Here is a 22,317-nt window from a genome sequence, read left to right as displayed (position 1 = left end):
CCTGTGAGTCCAGCGTTTGGGTCCTCCTTCTTTCGTCCACGACCTCATCCTGACACAGCAGGCTTAACTAGCAGGACAAAGTAGCATGTAGTACTTGAAGGAGTCATCACAGCCAATCAGCTCTCAGGAAAATGGAACATCACATACATTCGCTCTTCTTTGATTTTCATCAATGTATTTCCTTTGAAATTTAAAAAATTTACATTTTTTTTAATTTGAAAATATTTCCTTCTGTCAATATTTCTGCCTGATTAGAAGCTCACTTCCTGTCACTCTACAATAAAACAATGTAAAGGCTGCGCTCTCTGCCCTCCCACTAGCTGACACAAGTAAACTGTGCTAAGATGCCCTACATGGACTGAGGTTCTTGGCCACACACATATAGATTTGCTTGGCTGTAGAAATCATGCCATGAAGCTCCCAGCGCACATTTTTGATGCTTCTGTCTGTGGCAGAGCAGGTTTGGAGCTCTGCAGAGCCTTGGTGGCTTTTACTGACTATGCACCCCTACCCATTTATTATGAACCAACAGCACAACGGTTTGTGCTTTTTTCTATAATACACATGTATGATTTAGATTTGTACTTATGTGGCAGCTATTTACTGACCTGACAAAGTTATTTTAAATGAAAACTAAAAGTGGTGAAATTCTCAAAAAATGAATGAGACGTGTAATTTGACACATTTTGTTGTTTTGTGTGTGTGCGCAGCAGAATCTCCACTGTTAAATTAACACTGGAGAGTGTCTATATGGGTCCACACCTCTGAGGGTTAAATACAACACTGTTGAGTGTTAAATTAACACTTTTGACAGTGTTATATGTTTAAAAGTAACCTAGTCAGTTTTGCAGATTAACAATGGCTAACACTGAGCAGTGCTGGTTTTCTAACACTGGAATGTTTCTGTTGTGATATTTTGATACCATGGTAGCATTTACAGGATATTGTTTTATTGTGATATTATACAGAAAAGAGTTACTCAATAAGGCCCATCTACTAGTTGTTTTTCTCTTTCTCTGTGACCCAAGAATTAATGTGTAGGACTCACAGGCTGGTACTCCAAGGTCGAAAACACCACAGAGATGAGACCACTTCCTTACTCCCATCCTCCCTTTTTCTTTATCTCCTGGAAAAGGCTCGTTAAAGGCTAGGTGGTTTGTTTCAGAATTCACTAATGAAAGAACTCTGTATTTTATGTCTAGGAGTGTATTTTGCTGGGATGATCATAAATTGTAGCTGAACTGATAAACTACACACAGGATACTTCTTTGCTCACAAGGCAGGAAGACGTTTCCTTATTTGGTCTGTACCGGTTTGAACTGGGAATCTGCTGACACACGAACCTTTTTTTCCTCTATATAAGCTGTTATGTACTAAATAAACCTTTGAGTCGATTGGGAAGGCAACCTGAAGCAGTCTCTGTTTTCTTGTTCTCCCAAGCTGCTCCCGAGCTCGTACTAACACGCTGAATGGCATACCTGAGTGTTACTTTAAATAATTAGGAATCTTAGAAGGAAAGGACAGAACTCTGCTTATCGCTCGTGCCTTGGAGGGAAAACCGGGATGGACATTTTTTCCTTCAGTTTCTAACATTTTGAGTTATTTTCCAGTGTTAGAAGATCAGCACTGCTCAGTGTTAATTTAACACTGGAGATTTTGCTGTGTGTGTTTGTCTGTGTGAAATTTTGACGTGTATCTGAAAAACACAATTTTGAAAACACTGGAAAGACCTCAAGACATGTATTCTTTTGCTTACTATGTAAACAAAAATTCCCACCAAGGCTTTTCAGTGTGAAATGTAGAGTGTAGAGAAACTACCAGTGCCAGGTTGTCTCCATCTAGTGGTGAATAACACATCACCACTACACCAGGTGAGCTTTTCTCTGTGCACAGTGACACAAAACTCATTTAACAACATAAACTATTTAAAAAATGATGTAGGCAGATCAAGGCAATGTTACAGATTCAGTAAGAACAGAAGTTTATTGCAATGCGTCAAATATGCAGGGCGTCACACTAACACAGCTGCTTGTGTCCAGCATCGCTCTGTTATTATCAATTTGATTAGAAACGTGTCCAGGTTATTGTCTTAAACTTGCATTAATGATTTTGTCTACTGTCAGTTACGCTGGATGGCATTTTTTAATGAGCTTAAATTACATTTTGAGTTGAATTCACTGATACTGCAGTACTGATGATGATGAGCCTTTATCTGTCACTACAATGTTACACGTACATGTCGTACACGTTATCCTGATGTTTCCCAACTGCTCTTGTTAAAAAAAACTGAACTCATAAAATGACACAAGTTGATATAAAGAATAGATTTTATTCCACAAATGTAGTGAAATGCAGTTTTTTAAATTATAGAAACAATTAAATACAGCCATTTAAAACAAGCAAACAACCATTTTCTCACTAAACCGGTTGTGTTCCTGCCTGTTATGCATGAACAACAGATTCAAATCGGTAAAGAAGGGAACATTCAGCCTTTATCCACTTTGGAAAAATGCAGTGTTGCTGTGAACATGAAACGTTGAAACAGATTGCAGATTAGTGATAAATATACAGGCAGCAATATGAGTCTAGAAACCATGAGAGATGTGACTGGCACAAATACAGGTAAGGTTTCATTCAAATAGGACCAAAAACATCAGCTTTGGTGTTCATGAAGCTGAAATTCATTTCCATTAAAGCTTGTCGTATGTTTCTCATTCAAAGGCAGCTGGTACAGCGCAGGTCTGAGTAACCTGTACATGCTGAAGTAACTTTGGTCTCCAAGCACGACGAGCAGTAGAAGGTACAGTGAGAGTTGTTATACTGCATATTCATACTTATACCTATGAATACTGCGTCTGTACACCACCACAGGGTATTTCAGATAATCAAAGTCTGTCATGCTGTTATTCACCTGTGCAGGAATTACATTGTCTAAAACGTAAACTCACAAAATTTTAAATTTGAGTTTTATTGTTTCTAATCTGTCTGTCTGATTTATTTTTAATGACAGCCTCTACTTACTTATCTCGGAGCTCCTAGTTCTTGTGAACAGCCACTAAATATAAATTTATCATTTGGGATCAAATCTTTCAGCTTTTTAATGAGCAACATGTCGCGTGCAGCAATGAAACTGCCTGTCAGTCAACTGTCCGATTACTTTTGAGTCTTTAAAATAGAGAGTATGTATAAAATGGTTGTAATTCCTCAGACAGTGTTATATTACAGTTACATACTAACTGCACTGCTACATGTGAGCTCAGCCCTGGCAGGTACTGAGATCGTCAGCTTTTTTACGGAGTTGTGTCAGAAGTCTTTTAAGCTCGACATCGAGCTGTTCAAGATTTGTTGATTTCTGAACTATCTCGTCCTGCAGTCTTTGGATGGAGTCGGCTTTTCCTAGAAGAAAACAAACACCAGGAGCATTACAGGGAGTGGCACACACTGTCTGTGTCAGGACCGTACAACTGGATTTCTGATATATTTAGTCATTACAGAGCGCCACACAGAATGTCCACAGAAGCATAATATTAGACCACCAAGTCAGCGGGGGTTAGCTCATGGTAGCAGCACGCAACAACAAAGTTACCTGTAAAAATTCAACTGAACTGTTGATATGAAAACTTTCTTACTAACCTCACAATCAACACTTTATGCTTTATGACTAAATGTCCTACTTTCCCCAATGAACTGAGGATGCATTGAGTGAATTTTTTTCTTTTAGTGGAAATGTTGGTTAAATTACCGTCTAGAGCCTGCAGCATGTTTTGGGTTATGTTAGCCAGAGCTCCTGCATCCTGCTGCAGTTTGTTCAGTCGATCCCCCGCTGGCTCCGTCTCACCATCTGTCCCGGGAACAACTTTCTCTTTAAGATGGTCAAGGTGCTTCTCCAGAGTCAACAGGTTCTACAAGTACACACATAATATGGCACTCAGTTGTGGCCTTCTTAGTCTTAATCCACAGCGTTTAATATGATGTTGCCAAACCTTTGCTTCAAGTCTTATAGGAAGACTTTCCACAAGGTTCAGGAGTGTTTATGGGAATGTTGACCATTCTTCCAGAAGCACATTAGTGAGGTCAAACACTGAGGTTGCACAAGAAAACTCATAGTGTGAGTTTTCCTCTTTCTGCACCAAACTCACTCATGCTTGTGTTCATGGACCTTGCTTTGAGCTCTGGTGCACAGACCATCTCCCAAGTGTTCTCACAAAATAGTCCGAAATGCATCGGCACGCTGAAGCAGGAAGAAGTCCTTCCACTAGAATTAAGGGGAGAACACAACTCCTGAAAGACAATGCTACACAATAATTCCCCCAAACTTTACACTTGGCACAGAACTCCTCTGGCAGTCACCAAACCCTGCTTTAAAGCCTTTGTAGCCTCGCGCTTGACACCACTGCATCCAACGCTTTGCATTGTGCTGGGTGATGTCAGTCTAGGCTGCAGCTGCTCAGCCATAGAAACCCAGTCTGTGAAACTCCCTGTGGACTGTTCATGAGCTAATCTCACGGTCACATGAAGCTTGGAGTCCTATGTGCTTCAGCCTCTGCTGCTCACTCTGTGATTCTACAGGGCCTACCACTTCATGCTTGAGTTCCTGTCAGTCGCTTCCGTTTTTTAAATACCACTAACATTTGGAATATTTAGCAGTGAGGAAATTTCACATCTGGACTGGTTGCACAGGTGACATCGTATCCCAGTAACACGCTGGAATTCACTCAGCCTCTTAAAGCGACCCATGCCTTCAGAAATGTTGGTAGAAGCAGTCTGCATATGTGATGCTTCATTATATACACAGAAGTAGAAGTAATTGGAAGACCTGAATTCAATGACCTGGATGGGTGAGGAAATACTTTGGCAGTGTAGTGTAAATAGGAGCTAAATAAACCTAGCTACAGTTTAATCTGGCCTACCTGAAATGTGAATTCTTCACTTTTATTTAAATTTGTAACTTTAAAAATATAAACAAATACTGAGAAGAAAGCATTTTCATTAAATGTTAGCGACAATCTGTTACCGAAGATATCCACGACTTTATTCAGCAGCATGAAGAACAACGACCCACAAAGCCCAGAACCAGTCTGCACTGCAAAAACACACTATGAGCTTTCAAGTGTGCGCACACTCATTACATTCATTTATATTCACGTTTACAGATGACTGATAAATGCAAATAGAAGCTTACACTGGGTTCTTCTTCTCTCTTCCTTATTAAAGTCAGTGCTCGTCTGTCAGTCTAAAGCAGCTACAGCAGATCTTTTACCTGATTTCCAGCAGCTGCTTCTTTATCAGCTTTTTCTGCATTTTCCCGTGCATCTTCAGCCTGCTGACCTCCATCCTCCAGCAGGTCTCTCAGCTTTTCCAGCTGGGGTTTCATTGGCTTTATCAGTGTTGCTACATCGTCCAGAGCCTTCTCTACTGGCACCAGCTGGTCTTTGGCCTGTATGAAGAAAACCCATCCAAACTCAGCCTATAAGCAGTTTTTATTGTAATAAATAGACCATTGTTTCATCTACGCTTTCTACCTTAGTAAGGTTGTTATTCAAGGTCTCTAGGACATTCATTTTGTCTTGCAATTTGTGTTCCAGCTCAGCAAGGGAAGGGCTCACTGAGGTGAAGCCTGCCAGCAGCCCATCAACATCAGCCTTCACTCCCAGTGCTGTGTCCCTGCAAGCACAGAAACCATTAGTTTGAAGGACTGATGGGTAAAAACGACAAAAAATAAGGACTGGATTAAACCAGTCTGGAAAAACGAATCCCTGATTAAATGTAAGGCACTAATGCTCATGTTCATGAAGACATAGACTTTGTTAGTTCTGCATTAGGGACATTCACGTGGCTGTACAAGCATGTGTTCGGTCTCCAGCTTGGTCTGTACAAACGGTGGGAGCAAAGATGATAATTCTTTAAAAAACGGAGCATCTTATTCAACAGTTTGACAGTGAAGTGCGAGCATCAACCTGGCATCCTGTGCATCCTGTAGCAGTTTCTTGGCTGCATCTAACTGTGGCTCAGCTTCCTTCAGCACCGCTGTGCTGTCTGGTAGGTTGGCTGTCAGATCCTTCAGCTCCTGCAGCTTCCCTTTAAGCCCTGCCAATCTGGGGGGCAGCTTGGCATTCAGGATCCAGTCGCTCACCTCCTGGACATGGGTCAGGTTAGCGGATGGGTCTGGTCACCAAAATAGGAAAAGCTAGAGTTTAGTACTGGAGCTGGAGTTTGCACTGTGGTGGTGTTTAAAGGGTGACTGATCTCAGCATCAGTTACACCCAAAGAAGTTTCACCCTCCATCTCAAAGTGGTTCCACTCATGCTACAATCCTAAAACAGTCGTACCTGACAGGAAGTCTTTGAGCTCTTTCACAACGCTGCGTGTCTCATTTAGGTCGTCTTCGAGTTTATCTCTGGCCTGCTGCAGCTTACTGGACAGCTTCTCTGTAGACTGCCTCACCTGATTGGTTATCTCCTGTGTTTTCTGCAGCTGTGCACACATTGACATTGAATAACTACTTGAGATGTGTAAACGGATTAAGAATGACTTGTGTGAATAACAAAACTCATTATTTGTATGTAGCTATAAGTGTCTACCTTCTCTGCAGCATCGGTGATCCTCCCAGAGAGTTTGTTGAGTCCTTCCCTCACATCATTGGCATCAGCGTCTGCCTTCTTGCTCAGAGGCAGAGCGCCCACACACTTCCCCCCCTTTTCACAGGGTGCGTCTCCCCCTGGTGTGCACAAATCTTCAATTTCACACTGGAGAGGTGTGCAGGACTCGGAGTGAACACTGCCACACACCTGAAAAACAGAGTTAGAGGTGGAGGGCAATGACGGTTACTAGTGTGAATGACAGAAAATGAACTTTCACTCCATCTCAGGACAAACAAGAAAGATTATGATTAATGGCCTGGATTATGCTCACACTGAGAAATATGACACATATGCATATGGATGCTTATTTAAGATAATGATCTTTCAGTTTTACTCATATGCTGCAACTCAGCTAAACAGTAGATCAAGAAGTTTACTAGTTACTTGTTTGGCAACAGGAGTGAGGTTGGGTTGGGAGGCCATGCTGTTGTTCAGTTTATCCAGATCTCTGGTGTTGGCCGGCTGAACTTTGCTCTGAATGTCCTCAGTTTTTTCTCGGACACCAGTTGATTCCTTTATGGTATTTTTCCCGGCCTCAACTTTTTTGGTGGCGTCTGTCGAGTTATCGTAGGCGTAGCTGATGGTGTTAAATGCCCCTGCAAAGACAGGAAAAGTCTACATGAGTGGATTTCATGCTGTTGTGATACAAAAATAGTCATCAGTCACATCTGTAGAATTGCAGCGAATGCTTAGTCTTTTCTGACCTGTGTTGGGACTGATAGGGTTCTTTGTGGCATCTTTCTTGGCATTGTACACCAGCATGAAGTTTTCCAGCAGGTCCTGCAGTTTGTCCAGCTCAGAGTCCAGACCAGGAGTTTTTGTCAGGGGTGAAAGGTCATTATCAACCTGGTACCTGGAGATGATATTATCAATGAAAAAACAGTGTAAGGTGATTGAATTTAAGGGTGATTCGTATTTGTGAAACCTAGAATTAAGTTCGTCAGCAGTTTCCCACCTGAGCTCCTTCAGCTTAGAAAGAGCATCACGTGTATCAGTGATGGGTGAGAAGGACATGGAGTTCTGGATGACTTTCAAAGTGGCCTCCAGGTAACTGATGCGGGGCCCAAAGTCAGCGCCGCCTCCAGACTGAGACGATAATCTGGAAGCAAGTTCCAACAGGACCAAGCTGACATTCTTTCGCTGAGCGTTTAGGCTGAAGAAGCAGGAGGGACACATCTCGCAGTCAGGGAAGGAGTCGCAGCGGTCACGACTGCAGGAGTCGCAGCGAGCTCCAGAGACGCCCGGTCGGCACAAACAGACTCCCGACTGCTTGTCACAAACTCCTGGGAGGGTTCCATTGGCATCACAGTCACAGGCTAAGACAGAGGATGGTCATACAGATCAGTTACGAAGCGTTTTTCAAAATGGAAAGGTTGCAGACATTCAGCCATGCTCAGAGGGCTTACATCACATTCTTTTTAAATTTGGGCTTTTAATGATTTCTTTGAACTTTTTTCTCGGGTGGATTGATTGTGTTTCATTGTCCTGCTGTAACACCAAGTCGTGTCCAAGATTCAACCATTCTATTGATTTGAGGTGAATTTGAATAACTTTTAGACTTTTATCTACTTTGTACAATCTAACAATGCCACTGGCAGTGAAGTAGCCCCAGAGTATGATTACAGTTGGTTCAGTGTTCTTTGGTTTGAGCGTCTCACCCCTCCAAACATATGTCATTGTCACCAGTCACAAGCTCAATCTTTGTCTCATTTGACCAAAAAAACGTATCTCCAGAAGGCATTTGGCCGGACTCATGTGGGCAGCTACGAATGCCAGTTAAACTTGAGTCCATCTTCGGTGAGAGCTTCAGTGGCTTTGCTGTGGACAGTGATGTACCAGCAGCTTCCAGTTCGCAGCAGGCTTGAGGCTTGGTGGTTCCTGGATTATTACTGAACATCCTAATTTCCCCTCATGTAATCTGCAGTCGTTTCGAAATAAGTCCAGCAGACCTCCCTAAGTTGTGCAGATCTATAACTCTCCTTATTATGTCTTCAATGAAGTCCTGACACTTTCCTCTTGTTCTTGGTCAGTTCATGATCACTAAGCAAAGTCCTGCCTTGTCAAGTTAAAACACGGTCAGCACCACATATTAAAAGATACGAGTCTATCAGCCTGTTTGTATCATTTTGACCATACATGGATCTGAGAATGAACTTATCTTTTAAAGCTATTAAAGATGTGCAATCATTTCATCTTGGAAAAAGAACAGTTCAAAGAAATCATTGAAAGTCAACAACTACCATAAAAATGACGGGCTGTGCACATCTTTGTAAGTGAACACACTTTGAAATCCAGCAGCGAATCATAAATGATCTCTAATCCATGCTGGGAAGCAGCAGAGTTTACAATCTTTTACCATTACCCTCGTTGTGATCTGGCACTATATCAATGATACTGAACTGAAAGAAAACTCCCGAACGAGTGGTGGACTTACGCTGGCAGCCTTTCAGAGGGTCTCCATATGTGTTATCAGGGCATTCTGTACACGTTCGGCCTCCAAAGCCTGATCTGCACTGACACTGCCCAGTCAGCTGAACAAGAACAAGATCATTTCATTATTTTCCAGAGAAGACAAATCGATATAATCTGTGATGATGATACAAAGACAGAATATTTGCATCCTCGCTACAATCACATCTCATACCAACACCAGTACTTTCTAAGTCACACCAGGTGTAAACAACTTTTCAACTGTAATTTTCAGGAGTGAAGATAAACATAATATTGTTAGTCTTTGTGGGCTCTCGGTCATCCAGGACTGGGAAAATTCGGTTTTTAGCTACATAAACAAACAGTTGTAGACGACATTTCAGGGTCATTAATAGATTTACCTTTCGCCTCCGTCAGTGCGCCCCAGCTGTGGCTACATGTAGCTGCCATCACCAGTGTGTGAATGGGTGGATGACTGGATGTAGTGTAAAGCGCTTTGGGGTCCTTACGGACTGAGTAAAGCGCTGTACAAATACAGGCCACTTACCATTTAATGAATCTTTAATTCAATTAATAACTATATTGTAAATGCTTTAAAAACAAACACTTTTGACTGGTCTGGATGGAAAGAGCTGGAGACACACATTTTATGTCTTAGGCTACAGCATTACAGCAGCTGATGGATCTCACCGAAGGCCTTTGCGTCCTACCTGATCACAGGAATCAGTGGTTGACTTGGTGGCATCACAGCCGCAGGGTTTGCAGGTTTCTGACATGTTTAGCTTCCAGTAGCCTTTCACACACACGTTGCAGGTAATGCCGTGGAAGTGGGGACGACAGAGACACTGGCCAGTCGACGGATCACAGACGTCTGAAAGGGAGCCGTGTGGAGAACAGGAACACTCTAGAAAAGAGCAGAGTCTGATGGAGATCTGCATGCTTCAAACATTAAATGAAATGATACTAATATTAACATCTGCATTACAGTATTGATATAAAGTACTATATGAACATCAGTGAAAGTTTACAGGCTTTTAATTAGTTTCAGTAAAAGTATAACAATAAGAGAAAAGAGTTCCATGTTTACTGAGGTGCAGTACCAAGCTAAGCTTCAATGTGTAGGTGTTAGGTGACTCACTAGTGCAGCCCAGAGGGTGGGAGGAGCTCAGACCGTAGTATCCTGGCTTGCAGCGGTCACAGCGGGGACCCTCTACATTCACTTTGCATTGACAGGATCCTGTGCTGTCATCACACCGGCCGCCGTTCACTGTCCCCTCGGCACTGCAGATACAGCCTGGCGCCAAAGACATCAACACGGTTTATCCACAAACGTTCAGTGTGACCTGCAGTCAGAAACGTGGTACACAGAAATGTTAGGAGGGATTTCACTTACGTATGCAGGCATCAGGACGATCTATTCGACTGCGGGGGTTTGGCTGGTATCCTGGAGCGCACTGGTCACACTTTGGCCCTGTGGTGTGATGCATACAATTTTCACACACGCCTCCACTCCTCTGTCCACTGGCCTCATACAGCGCCCAGTCAAACCGGCAGCGCTGTGCGTGGTTGTTACACTCACAACCTGAGGACAAGACAAAACATACCCAGATAATTAAAATGAAGAAATTTAGGGATTAATAACTTTATCTATACTTTTCATAAGCTGGGCTTTGGTCTGTGGTGAGCCAGTATGCACCTATTCTTATTATTTACCTTTAAATACATCTCACAAATGATTACAGCTAGAGATTACAAGAGAGGTTCCATCGAGCGGGAGGATGCAGCCAGGGAGAAAGAGCTCTGGGTTTCTCTGTTTAGACCTCTGCTCCCCTGATGGGAACTTGGGTATTTTGATCCTTTGAAATCATTTATGTCACACAAAATGTAAACACACACACACATGCACGCGCACACACACACACACGCACACACACGCACACATGCACACACACGCACGCGCACACACACACACACACACACACGCACACACGCACGCGCACACACACACACACACGCACACACACACACACACACACGCACACACACACGCACACACACACGCACACACACACACACACACACTTTAGATTAAAGAGTCTGTAGCAGGTCCTACGTTTGCAGGCATGAGTGTTGCCTTCCTCTGCAGGTCTCCAGGGCAAATCATTGTAGAGATCAGCACAGCGCTCACAGTTCACACCTGCTGTGTTATGCTGGCAGTCACACTGTGCGTTCACCTGCCAAGATCAATAAGCAGATCAACAAACTGGACCAACACCATGTCGTCACGCTAGGAATAAGCTGATGGCGGATAATCGGCGATAAAAGTCTATTTTCACAAGCACACCCGAATACTTAAATGATCACTACATGCACACATCACCACGAAACAATCTCCACATAACACATGAAAAACCACACCAAGGAAAACCACAAGAAGGAAATAAGGTCTCCAAAAGTGTGGCGTCATCGAAACATTTTTTATTTTCCCTGCAGACGTGGTGATGGATGTCAGGTTGTCCCTGAGCTGGATAGCTGGTCGAGGAAGTGGATGCATGGGTGAATTTCCAGTGACACAGGGAATAATTAGGGACGCACATCCAGTTAAAGAAAAACGTCTCTGTAATATTAAAATAGTTTTAGAGGCTTTCCACTATAATCATTTTGGCTGATGTGTGTTTTGTAGCTGTGTTGCTGATGATATAGTCCTCACTGTGCAAAAGAACCTGCTTCTATCATACACCACAATGGCATCCTGACATAACACAGAGTAACCATTAGGAGCTTACAGTAGGACTTCTGTATTAGATCAACAAATAAAGTGATCTGACTTTATTTGCTTACTGTAAACCTTTCGAATGACTGCCTGGGACCATGAAAGGGTAAAATGCCCTGCATACAGACCTGTATAGTACTGGGCAGAAGGTTACTGCTGTATCCTTGTGGCAGACATCGGTTAGCATGTCCATGGCACATACAGCTGCCCATCACCTTCATCTCTTTCAGGGCGTAAAACCTACTGAGACTCCTGCCTGGCAGATGAGGCACATCACCCAGCTCTGTGAATCTCACCCTCAGCCCTGTTAATCCAGACACATCTGTAGATAAAATAGTTATGAGTCACTGAACTACACACTTAAACTGGATGCAAAGGCCAGTGTTGATCCATGGAACTGTTAAGGATGTTAGAAAACTTACCTTCAATCTTTTGGCTTTTGGGAGCGGCGACGTAAGCGTATTGAGCTAAAGGACTGTACTGAATCTGGGGAAGTGAAATGCATATATATTAATTCTGTACACAGATAGAACATCTTACATTGTTGCAATACTGCATTACATTTATTAGAAACCTTTTGTTGATGCCATTCCCACTCAGAAAGATTCAAACAGTCTGGGATGCTATGTATTTGTCTATTTATACAGGATGAATCAAATATAAAAATAAGACCTATGCATTTTAAATATAAAGGAATAAAAATAAAAATAAGAAACAGAATTTTTTCTGTTCAGGACAAAATGATGTATTTAAGGATGTACTTATATGTAAATGTATAAAAAAGAAACGAAGAGGAAACATCATCATTTGGCAAACATGAAGGTGAAATAATTATTCCGGAGCAACAGCAATTTCTCCCTTACTGTGTGATCTTTATATGGATTTGAGTCTGTAGGGGGCAGTGTGTAGCAGTATGTCTGGTCCATGGCAAGAGGAACTCTTGTGGGTACGCTGGGAAATGCTTTTTGACAGTTTGTTGCCATGTAGAGGGCGGGCTGCCATGTTTTGCCGTTGTCCAGTGTCCTCTCTATGACCAAGGCACTGGGACGAGGACCCTGCAGAGAAAAAACCCCAGCAAAATAAAGCAAAGTAGCATACACTCTACAAAAAGTCTCTGAGTCAAATCACATGGATGCATAGAACATTCATTAAGCTAGAAAGGACAGACTGTGTCATACCTTGAAGTTGAGCACCAGATTGTCAAGCTGGAACAGGTTGTTAAGGTTGAGCTGAAGGGTAACTGGACTCGTCTCTGCAGGAACAGAGAGCAGAGCAGTAATGTAGCGTATGTGTAAGCTCAATAACAAAGATCTGTAATCAGTCGTCTCCCTGCTTTCCTGAGTTTTGTTTGCTTTCCTGTTCTTTACATCACTACCGCTTTCCCACACTGTCAGTCCCAATACTGTCATCATTACTCTCGTCCAATCATCTTCCTGCCCACCTTCTTTCACCTCTTTTTGTCCTTTTATGCTCAATCATCCAGGTAAGGGAGTTCCAAAAAAGTTGATTCTGTTCATCTGGACGTAGCGTTTTCAGGTCGAGTAACGTTTTGTAACTCATCCAGGTGACTTCTTCAGTCTGAGCTGACTGCAGGTTTCCCACCCTTATAAACAGTACATTTGCATAATGACAGAAACTAGCACCAGTGAGTGACAATGGGCTGTGAGATCAGTTTCATTATCATTAACATGCCGTACCATTCATACAGCCCTTAGCTCAGGAGGTAGAGCACGCCACCTACTCAATTGGAAGTTTGGGTTCGATCCCAGTCTGCATGCCAAATATCCTTGGGCAAGATTTTAACCCTCCGATGCATCCATCAGAGCATGTAAATGTTAGACAGATACTTACCCAGAAAGAGCATAAAAAACAACGTGAATGAGGCAAGTTGTGTAAAGCGCTTTGAGTGTTTAGATGAAGTAGAGAAACGCCATATAATAACCAGTCCAATAACCATGAGTCCCATTCACAGAGAGTTGGGGAATGGCTGCAATCACAGCATTGTAAGATGGTGACAGATGTACCGTTAGGCCCCTCCTCCATTCAGAGATGGTCTTTCCCTTTTCACGCAAATGGCCTCCTTGACTCCGCCCTCAAACCAGCGTTCCTCCCTGTCCAGGATGTTACATCCTCATCCTTGAAAGAGTGTCCACTGGCCTGTAGGTGTAAATAGACTGCAGAGTCCTGGCCTGACGAGGTGGCTCTGCTGTGTTCTGCCATCCTCTTCGCCAGAGGTTGTTTGGTTTCCCCCATGTATAAATCCTGGCGATCCTCCTGCACTTAACAGCGTACACTATATTACTGGATGATAGGGTGTGGCTAAATATTGGTGGATCTTATGTGATTGGATATCCAGGGGGAGAGGTGGAGACGGGTGGGCACTTGACAGGGTATGAACTGGAATGCCCCGAAGTGTTTTGGGTCCTGTATAGGGATCATGGGCCCTGCCAGTCAATAGCAACTGCAATAGGCTTCATAGGGGACATAGTTTTCAATTCAAATATAATGCACTTTAACTCTATAGCACCAAGATGACCCCCTATGAGCAAACACATGGTAACAGTGTTTTAACAGAAAGAAACTGTTAAAAAGGAGTTAACAACCAGCCATGACCCACTGAGGTTAAACAGAAGGAGGTAGGACAAAAAACACACTGTAGAAGAACACACTGTTATCTAATGATTAACTGCAAAGCGGTCTAAAAACACACAGTAAGTGAACTGGTCACTGCTTCCAAAGAATACAGGCCTGAAAGCTGTGGGGTCTGTCTCCCATTCGATTCATAAATAACCTGGTAACCACGAGTAAGTCTGCAGTCTGAGAGCAAAGTGCTCTGGTGGAGCCTGATTAAAGCCTACCAGGAGTAACCCTTTTCTGAACGGCTTCTGTCTATAGATGCATTAAGGAGCAGCTTGGTGTACTTGGTATCTTGCCCAAGTTTATTTGGCATGCAGACTGGAGCAGCCAGGGATGGAACCACCAACCCTCCGATTAGTAGATGAGCAGTTAGTAGAGTATCTCCTGAGCAACAGCCAACTACAGCCACCTGATGTTCAAGTGTTTCAATCACTTCGACGGCCACAAGGTGCACGTTGGTCATGGAAGTGGCAATCAAGATGCAATCAAGCCCTTAGTAATGGAGATCACTCTACAAACATTTGTGAATTAATGGGTTGCGTTCAGGAGCTCAGTGAATTCCAGCATGATACCGGGATGTATGCTACTTGTAGAACAAGTCCACACCTGAAATTTCCTTTCCACACTCAACTGTTTGTGGTTGAGTTTGTGTCAAAGTTTCTCTTATATTACCACTCAGTGTAGACCACGTAAAATCACAGAGTGGGGTGAGTGAATCATGAGGAGTATAGTGCACAGAGGTTGCCAAATTGCTGCAGAGTCAATTGCTACAGACCCCCAAACTTCACGTAGCCTTCACATTAGCTCAAGAGAGCATAGAGAGTGGAGTGGTTTCCATGGCTGAGCAGTTGCATCCAAGCCTGACATCACTGAGCACCATAGAAAGTGTCGGATGCAGTGGTGTCAAGCACGCCACCAGTGGAAGTGTTCTCTGGAGTGACAAATCACGCTTCTGCGTCTGGCAATGCTCCCAACTTTGAGGGAACACTTCGGGGATGGCCGGTTCCTTTGCCATCATGACTGCTCATAAAGACACGAGCGAGCTAGGTTGGTGCAGAGGATCTTCACTGGCCTATTTATTAAGAATGGGCCAACACTCAAGTTCACACGCATGTGAAGGCAGATTAGTACTTTTGTCAGTATAGTGTATTAGTTGTATTATGCATGAGTCCTTCTTTATGATTGCTTGCTTTCACCCCCCACCTTTCTTAGACTGCCACCATCTGTCTGGCCCTGAGGTGGACACAACATCCTGGACACTGTGGGCCAGCTGACTGTTTGGGTTCCTGGAGTCACACGGACAACATTTCATCTTCCTCTGAAAGAATAAAAACACAAAGACATAAATAAACCTTTTGTTTTCCCACAAGAGATTCAGTGTAATGTGTGATGTAAGGACAGTGTGCCACTGAGCTGACCCTGAACTCGAGACCAGGGACTGGCCTCTGAATTCTCTGCTGTGCCACATGAGCTGGGTCACTGAGCAGGTACCAGTGAATTTCTAATAGTTCTAGCACTGAACCTTTGCCCGAGTAAAAGCTTGGTAAACACAGTTTATTCACTATATTGAAGTAAATCCTCAGTCATCTGTAGAACCAGCCATATATCCAAAGAATGCTGGACTTTGTAAAAAACAAACAAAATCCAGTTGCATTGGTTTGCAAACTGTACATGTTATTTAATATTGAGTATTGGGATTTTTTACAGTGCTGACATGTGCAGTTTATGAAAAACTGTGAATGTACTGTTTATAGCTGAACATTTTCTCACTGACAGCTCGCACCACTGATTTCAGCAGTCAGTATTTATTAACACAGGAGGGATGGTGTCCCTTTACAGAAACTCTCTGAATCTTTTCTTTAGAGGCCGCTTGGCTGCTGCTTGGCAAATGAAGGTTCAACTCCCTCTAAAGATTTTATATAGACGCGAGGTCTGGAGATTGGCTATGGGACCGTGGGATCAGGGGGCGGTGCCAGGGGAGACTGGCTGACACAGCTGGCAGTCAGCACTCTAATGCTGCCTTCTCGATTTAAGCAGCACGCTGGGAGGACAGAGGGAGGAGAGCGAACAGCGTGCAGTGCAAGCAGTCAGGAGAAGGCTGGAGAGCACCGTGCTAATAAACATTCACTAATCTGCAACGCTGAGTGTACTGGGTCCTTATATTATGAACTACCTCCAGATCAACGCCAGTAAAACCAAGGAACTGGTGGTAGACTTCCGCAGGCACAAGCATTCTCCACTGCAACCACTGAACATCCAAGGTATGGACATTGAGGCTGTGGACAGCTACAGGTACCTTGGTGTTCATCTGAACAACAGACTGGACTGGACTCATAACTCAGACGCCCTCTACAGGAAAGGGCAGAGCAGGCTGTACCTGCTGCGGAGACTCAGGTCGTTTGGAGTGGAGGGCCCACTCCTGAAGAAATTCTATGACTCTGTGGTGGCTTCTGCTATCTTTTATGGTGTGGTCTGCTGGGGCGGCAGCATCTCTGCTGGGGACAGGAAGAGACTGAACAGGGTGATCCGAAGGGCCAGCTCTGTTCTAGGATGCCCTCTGGACCCAGTGGAGGTGGTGAGTGACAGGAGAACGGCGGCTAAGCTGTCATCCCTGATGGACAACATCTCCCACCCCATGCAGCAGACTGTGACAGCACTGAGCAGCTCCTTCAGTGGGAGACTGCGGCACCCACGGTGTGGGACGGAGAGATTTCGCAGGTCTTTCCTCCCCACTGCTGTCAGACTCCACAACAAAGACTTTAACTGATCAAGCACACACATCCATACATGTGCAATAATACTAAGTGCAATAATCCTTTCTGTCATCGTTGTATTTTACTCAGTTGTATATAGTATTTGTATTTGTATTCTATTTTTATCTTATTGTATATTTATTTTATTTTATTCTACTGTATATAGTATATTATTTTATTCTATTCTGTACAGTTGTGTACTGTATTTATTCTTATTGTATTCTAATTTTTGCCTCATAACTTTTGCACTGTCCACTTCCTGCTGTGACAAAACAAATTTCCCACGTGTGGGACTAATAAAGGTTATCTTATCTTATCTTATCTTATCTTATCTTATCTTATCTTATCTTATCTTATTACAATAACTATAATGTTCTTCTTCCTTAGCCACTTGTTAGTGTCCTTGGTCAGATGTTTTGGGTCATTGTCACTGGAGAACTCATCCACGACCTCATCTCCAGTGACATTGTTCTCTACCATTAGCATAAAAACAGCCCCAACACATGTTTCCACCTCTATGCTTGACTGTGGACATAGTGGGTTTTTCTTAGCACATCTTGAGTTTGGTTTCATCTGACTACAGCATCATTTAGATGTTCACTGGCAAACTTAAGATGGACATATGGGAGCAGGAATGTCAGTGTTAATACTTCATGCACATATCATTTATTTGCAGGAAACTGTCTTGGAGAAGTAGACAGTATGTCTAAGATGGATTGGGAAGTGTCTTTCCTCCTTATCCAGCAAATTTAAAGATGCTGCTGCCCCTATTCATAGAAATATTCCCTTAATTCACATTAAAACAGCCTGGGACTCTGCTGGCAGCTTTACAATTGTCTGGGGGCACGTTTATGAGGCAAAGATGGCTCTTGTAAATATGTATAAATAAATATGTCTTTGAACATTGGTCTGTTCTAATCTTTTCAGTTCCCTCTTCATGTGTTTCCATGCTTTTCATATGTGTTTAAATTATCCTGATGTTGCTTCTTCTCGCTTTTTTTCTTATTTAGGATGTTATTTGGAACAAGAAGCCTCCTGTGCCGCTGAGCCTTACAGAGGCCCAGGGTTACCTAATCTCTTGTATTTTGGGGCAACAAATATGAGGAGCCTGAATTATTGAGTTGGATATGAAGAGTTCCCTCTTTGATGGCTGGTTATGGAAGCGACTTCGGCTCATACGCTGTCTTTGAATGCCACACTGTGCTCACCTCTTCACTCTTCCACCTTGACTTACACTCCTGTCCACCCTCTGCCGGGCTTTTCACAAACCATAGTTTTTCTCATCCTTCATTAGATTACACCTGGTCTACGGGGCTAAATTTGGGGACTTGCATGTTTATTCTGGATTTGCTTCTTTTAGTGAACAGAGTTTTGCTTACTTCGAGCACCTTCAGCTTCGACACTTTTTCTGCAGCTCTTTTTCATTAGATACAACATTTGACACCTCCAGCAGTAAAGTGGCATTCCTGGCTAGATCGGACTTGTTTCCTCTGATGATGCCGAAGGCTTTCATCGTCATGTGTGCGTCTTTGTGTGAACGCTGAAGTACAAGGATACATTTAAATGGATGAACAGAGGACCACGCCTAAGACAGTTATTAGCTCCCTGAGGCTAATCCAACGTTGCCCATACTGTGATCTATGAAGATAAAGTAACATCAACACATCCTAAGTCTCTATGTTTATTTGTATATATTTTCTCATCTTTGTGTTTGTAGTGCCAGTGTCCTGTGCTGCCTTATCCCCACGCTCTGTGTTGTCTTTTCTTTTTCTTACTTTGTGTCTTTCACTTGGTTTTACTTCCTGTTTTTGTGTTTTTGGATCAGTTGCTATTGTCTTTCCCTCCCATCACTGGTTGCACATGAATCTCATTTGTCCTCCTGTCTGTGACCTCTTCTATCAGTCAGCAGTTCTGGTTTGCACTGGTTTAGTTTGTGTACATGTCTGTTCCCTGCCAGAGACACTTTGAGTTTCCACTTTTGTTCTGTCAATCCGATAATGTCACATATGACATTGTTGAATTGAAGCGGCTGCTTCTTCTGTGCGATCTTTGTTTTCTCTAAATCAAAAACTAAAGCTGAATTTTTGGATATTTTACCTGAAACGCTCTTAAACTGGAGAACCCTTTAGCTGCAGAGATATGCCTGGAAGTTCTCACTTGTTTGTTAAAGGGTGATATAAGTTTCCAAACTTTCCATTTGCTCACAGAGATAAAACAGGAAAGCACGCTCTTACCTGTTGGTACGGGGTACAGAAGACCTCTGAGCCAGTGAGGCCACAGGTAGATGAAGCCTGAAGTTGGTGAGCCCTGCCATGGAGCAAGTCATCTGTGGGTGGGTAGCATGCCCCCCATGAGCAGTCATTTTGGGCGTGTGACAGTATGGCTGAGGCTGTCAGGAGGAGGGCAGAATGTGTACAGGTATGAATACAACACACCTAACTCTAAGCTTTCTGAGGCTCTCAAAAACTTCTTCCTTTATTATTAACTGCTGTTCAAAATACATCTAAAAGACAGAGTAACCTACAATAAAACTGTTAAATGAGTGTCATGCTGCTTTTGAAGCAGTAACAGAGATGTTGGTCTGCAGCTGTCGTACTGTCTATTTTCAGGCCAAAGGTAATTCTAAGGGACGAAACAACCCAAAGCTGTGTGCTGGTCAGATGAAACCACGTACATGAAGCACATTGATGTTTGATTAAGGTTTACTTAGAATAGGTAAAATTATAAATGCATCTCCACATTAACCTGGTTATTCTTAAAGATGTACTGCAGCTCTACACAGTAGTTATAGGCTGTGTTTGTATCTTCTCACAGGATTTCATGACAGATACCAACATGTCTAACATCACATATTTCAGAGACAGACTGTCATGCAGCAGCGTGAACATCTCCATCGAACCGTTCACTGCTGCAGCTTACTTCCATCTCTTTAGCTAGTAAATAAAAAAGCTGCAGGCTATCTATTTCAGGGTGTTTAGGAATGCTAACATGTGGCGTGCAAAACTCAAACTAACATCACAAACTCAATAAATATAATAGCAATAAAGCAGCAGTGAAAATGGGAAATCTCACCAGCCAGTAGTAAAAGTATTCTCATGTTGTGTTCCTCCTGTTAAAACGTCCAGAAGAAATAGGAGCAGCTGTCGGCAAACAAATACAGAAGGCTGCTGTGCTGGGAGTTCAGCTGTGCTGTGGAAAGGTGTGCACTGCTTCGTGTTGCTGCCTTAAAAACCATTTCTCACCTGGATAGTGTGACACAGCGTGTGTCAGAGTCACGCCCTGCACCACCACTCCCTCCACTCATGAATCAGCACACACACTCACAGAGCCAGACACACACTCAATGAAAGTAGTCATTACTCATTTTCATTTAATTTGTACACTATTATTAATAATAATAATTCATATTTATTAATTATCAAGTAATAAATAAAACTGACTTCAGGTGAAAGCTAAAAGTAGCAAATGCATTCTTTGTTTGTAAAGTTTGTGCAGCTACTGGAGCTGAAAGGATGAAACATTAAAACCAATCATTGTTCAGACTCCATTACCTGCATTTCAGTTTTCCAACAGTTTGGTTTTTAATTAAGTTGCTGGTGGTGGTCAGAGGGCCCGGTGGCGCCAGTGTCCGGCAGCCTCGCCTCTGTCAGTGCGCCCCAGGGCGCCTGTGGCTACAATGTAGCTGCCATCACCAGTGTGTGAATGTGTGTGTGAATGGGTGGATGTAGTGTGAAGCGCTTTGGGTCAGTCCTAAGGGACTGAGTAAAGCGCTATACAAATGCAGGCCATTTAATTTAATATCTACAAGTTAATTCAGCTGCCTCTGCTACTTTGTGTTTAGTTCTCATTTCTGGGTGTAAACATGTAGGCTTGAGTGAAGGGCGATGATGACTAAAGTACCAGGACAGGGTATGGACATGGCAGCTTGCAGTCATTCGGTCAGTTCTCCTCTGTGTAGCCTGACAGCTTGTGCAGTAGGGTTACCATCCTAAGCAGCGTTTGCATGGCTGTGTGTTAACTGCTGTCCTCTGAATCATCACTGTGTAGAAAGAAACAATAGCCTGAGGCCAGGTGAACATACACTGTGTGCTTTTCTTCATAGCCTCAGACACACTGACTAATGCTAACTGCAGGGTGTGTTTTCTGAGAAATCACAAACGCACACTTCTGACAAGCGTCGTCATGCCTGGACAGTTGCTATGGTTCTTTTGTTGGTAACCAGAAGGTTTTATATCGACATCAATCCCAGCCTTAGTTACAGCAAGATGTTTCAACAAGTCCTCCAATCCAGACAACAATGTCAGTCTGGAGCGGAGGACTGCCCTCCAGACCCATAAGGGCATTTCCAAAACGAGCTACATGTGGCAAGAAGCAGTGTAACCGACACTGTGATGTAAACTGCACAACACTTTTGTGATGTTTAAGCTGTTCTTGTGGTGGCATCTAACACATTTAGTTCCCGTACACTTCAGTGTAAAAAGACGGTGTGCCGACCTTTGATTAACAATACTGTAATAAAACGTATTTACATTAAACAGGTAACACTGACACCACAGGTGTCCAGAGGCTCAGAACTGTCAAAATAATGGCACACTCCTAAACACCAGTAAGATAAGTGCTTCCTTAATATGTTATTTATAACTGCATATACACATTTTTATTCTTAAATAATAGATTCATATATAACATGTTATTTGTATTTAGAAAAGCATTTAGATGTTAGTAGAGGTTTTATAAATACTTATTTCATATTTTAATTGAAAATAAGTATTTATAAAACTTATTTTATAAATACTTATAAAAGGTAAGGGCGGAGGAGTGAGGTAAGGGCGGCAGGGCGGAGTAAGGTAAGCGAGAGTGACGAGAAAGGTAAGCGACCCATGTTGTAGGTGACGTCAGACGCCGGAGATTTGGCGGAAAAAAAGCGAATGGTAGCGTAGAATTTAACAAAGGTTTTCCAAGCTTCAGTATTACCAAATATACTAATCAATTGTCATATAACTAACAACATCTGTTCTATCATCTCTAACACCCTGGAGGACAACGGGGAGAGTTTAGACGCTCTCCAAGATTACATCGACCG

At 42.9% G+C, this 22,317-nt stretch overlaps 1 protein-coding gene across 1 annotated transcript; it reads right to left on the bottom strand.

The window, feature by feature from the left end:
* Positions 1 to 2,309: 2,309 nt before the first annotated feature.
* Positions 2,310 to 20,488, bottom strand: lamb3 (laminin subunit beta 3). Its single transcript, XM_026169161.1, has 22 exons — positions 20,307 to 20,488; positions 19,469 to 19,623; positions 15,685 to 15,799; positions 13,023 to 13,096; positions 12,708 to 12,899; positions 12,267 to 12,330; positions 11,973 to 12,166; positions 11,185 to 11,305; positions 10,465 to 10,653; positions 10,210 to 10,365; positions 9,782 to 9,975; positions 9,076 to 9,172; positions 7,597 to 7,957; positions 7,346 to 7,494; positions 7,026 to 7,237; positions 6,582 to 6,788; positions 6,330 to 6,474; positions 5,958 to 6,165; positions 5,523 to 5,664; positions 5,261 to 5,437; positions 3,743 to 3,902; positions 2,310 to 3,396 (listed from the first exon to the last, which is right to left on the bottom strand). The coding sequence occupies exons 1-22, from the start codon at positions 20,329 to 20,331 to the stop codon at positions 3,257 to 3,259; spliced, it is 3,477 nt and encodes a 1,158-aa protein (XP_026024946.1). The 5' UTR covers positions 20,332 to 20,488; the 3' UTR covers positions 2,310 to 3,256.
* Between the last annotated feature and the right edge of the window lie 1,829 nt (positions 20,489 to 22,317).

The sequence above is a fragment of the Astatotilapia calliptera genome, chromosome 5 (genome assembly GCF_900246225.1).
Source record: "Astatotilapia calliptera chromosome 5, fAstCal1.2, whole genome shotgun sequence".
NCBI lineage: Eukaryota > Metazoa > Chordata > Actinopteri > Cichliformes > Cichlidae > Astatotilapia > Astatotilapia calliptera.
This window is presented reverse-complemented; position numbering and strand designations above follow the sequence as displayed.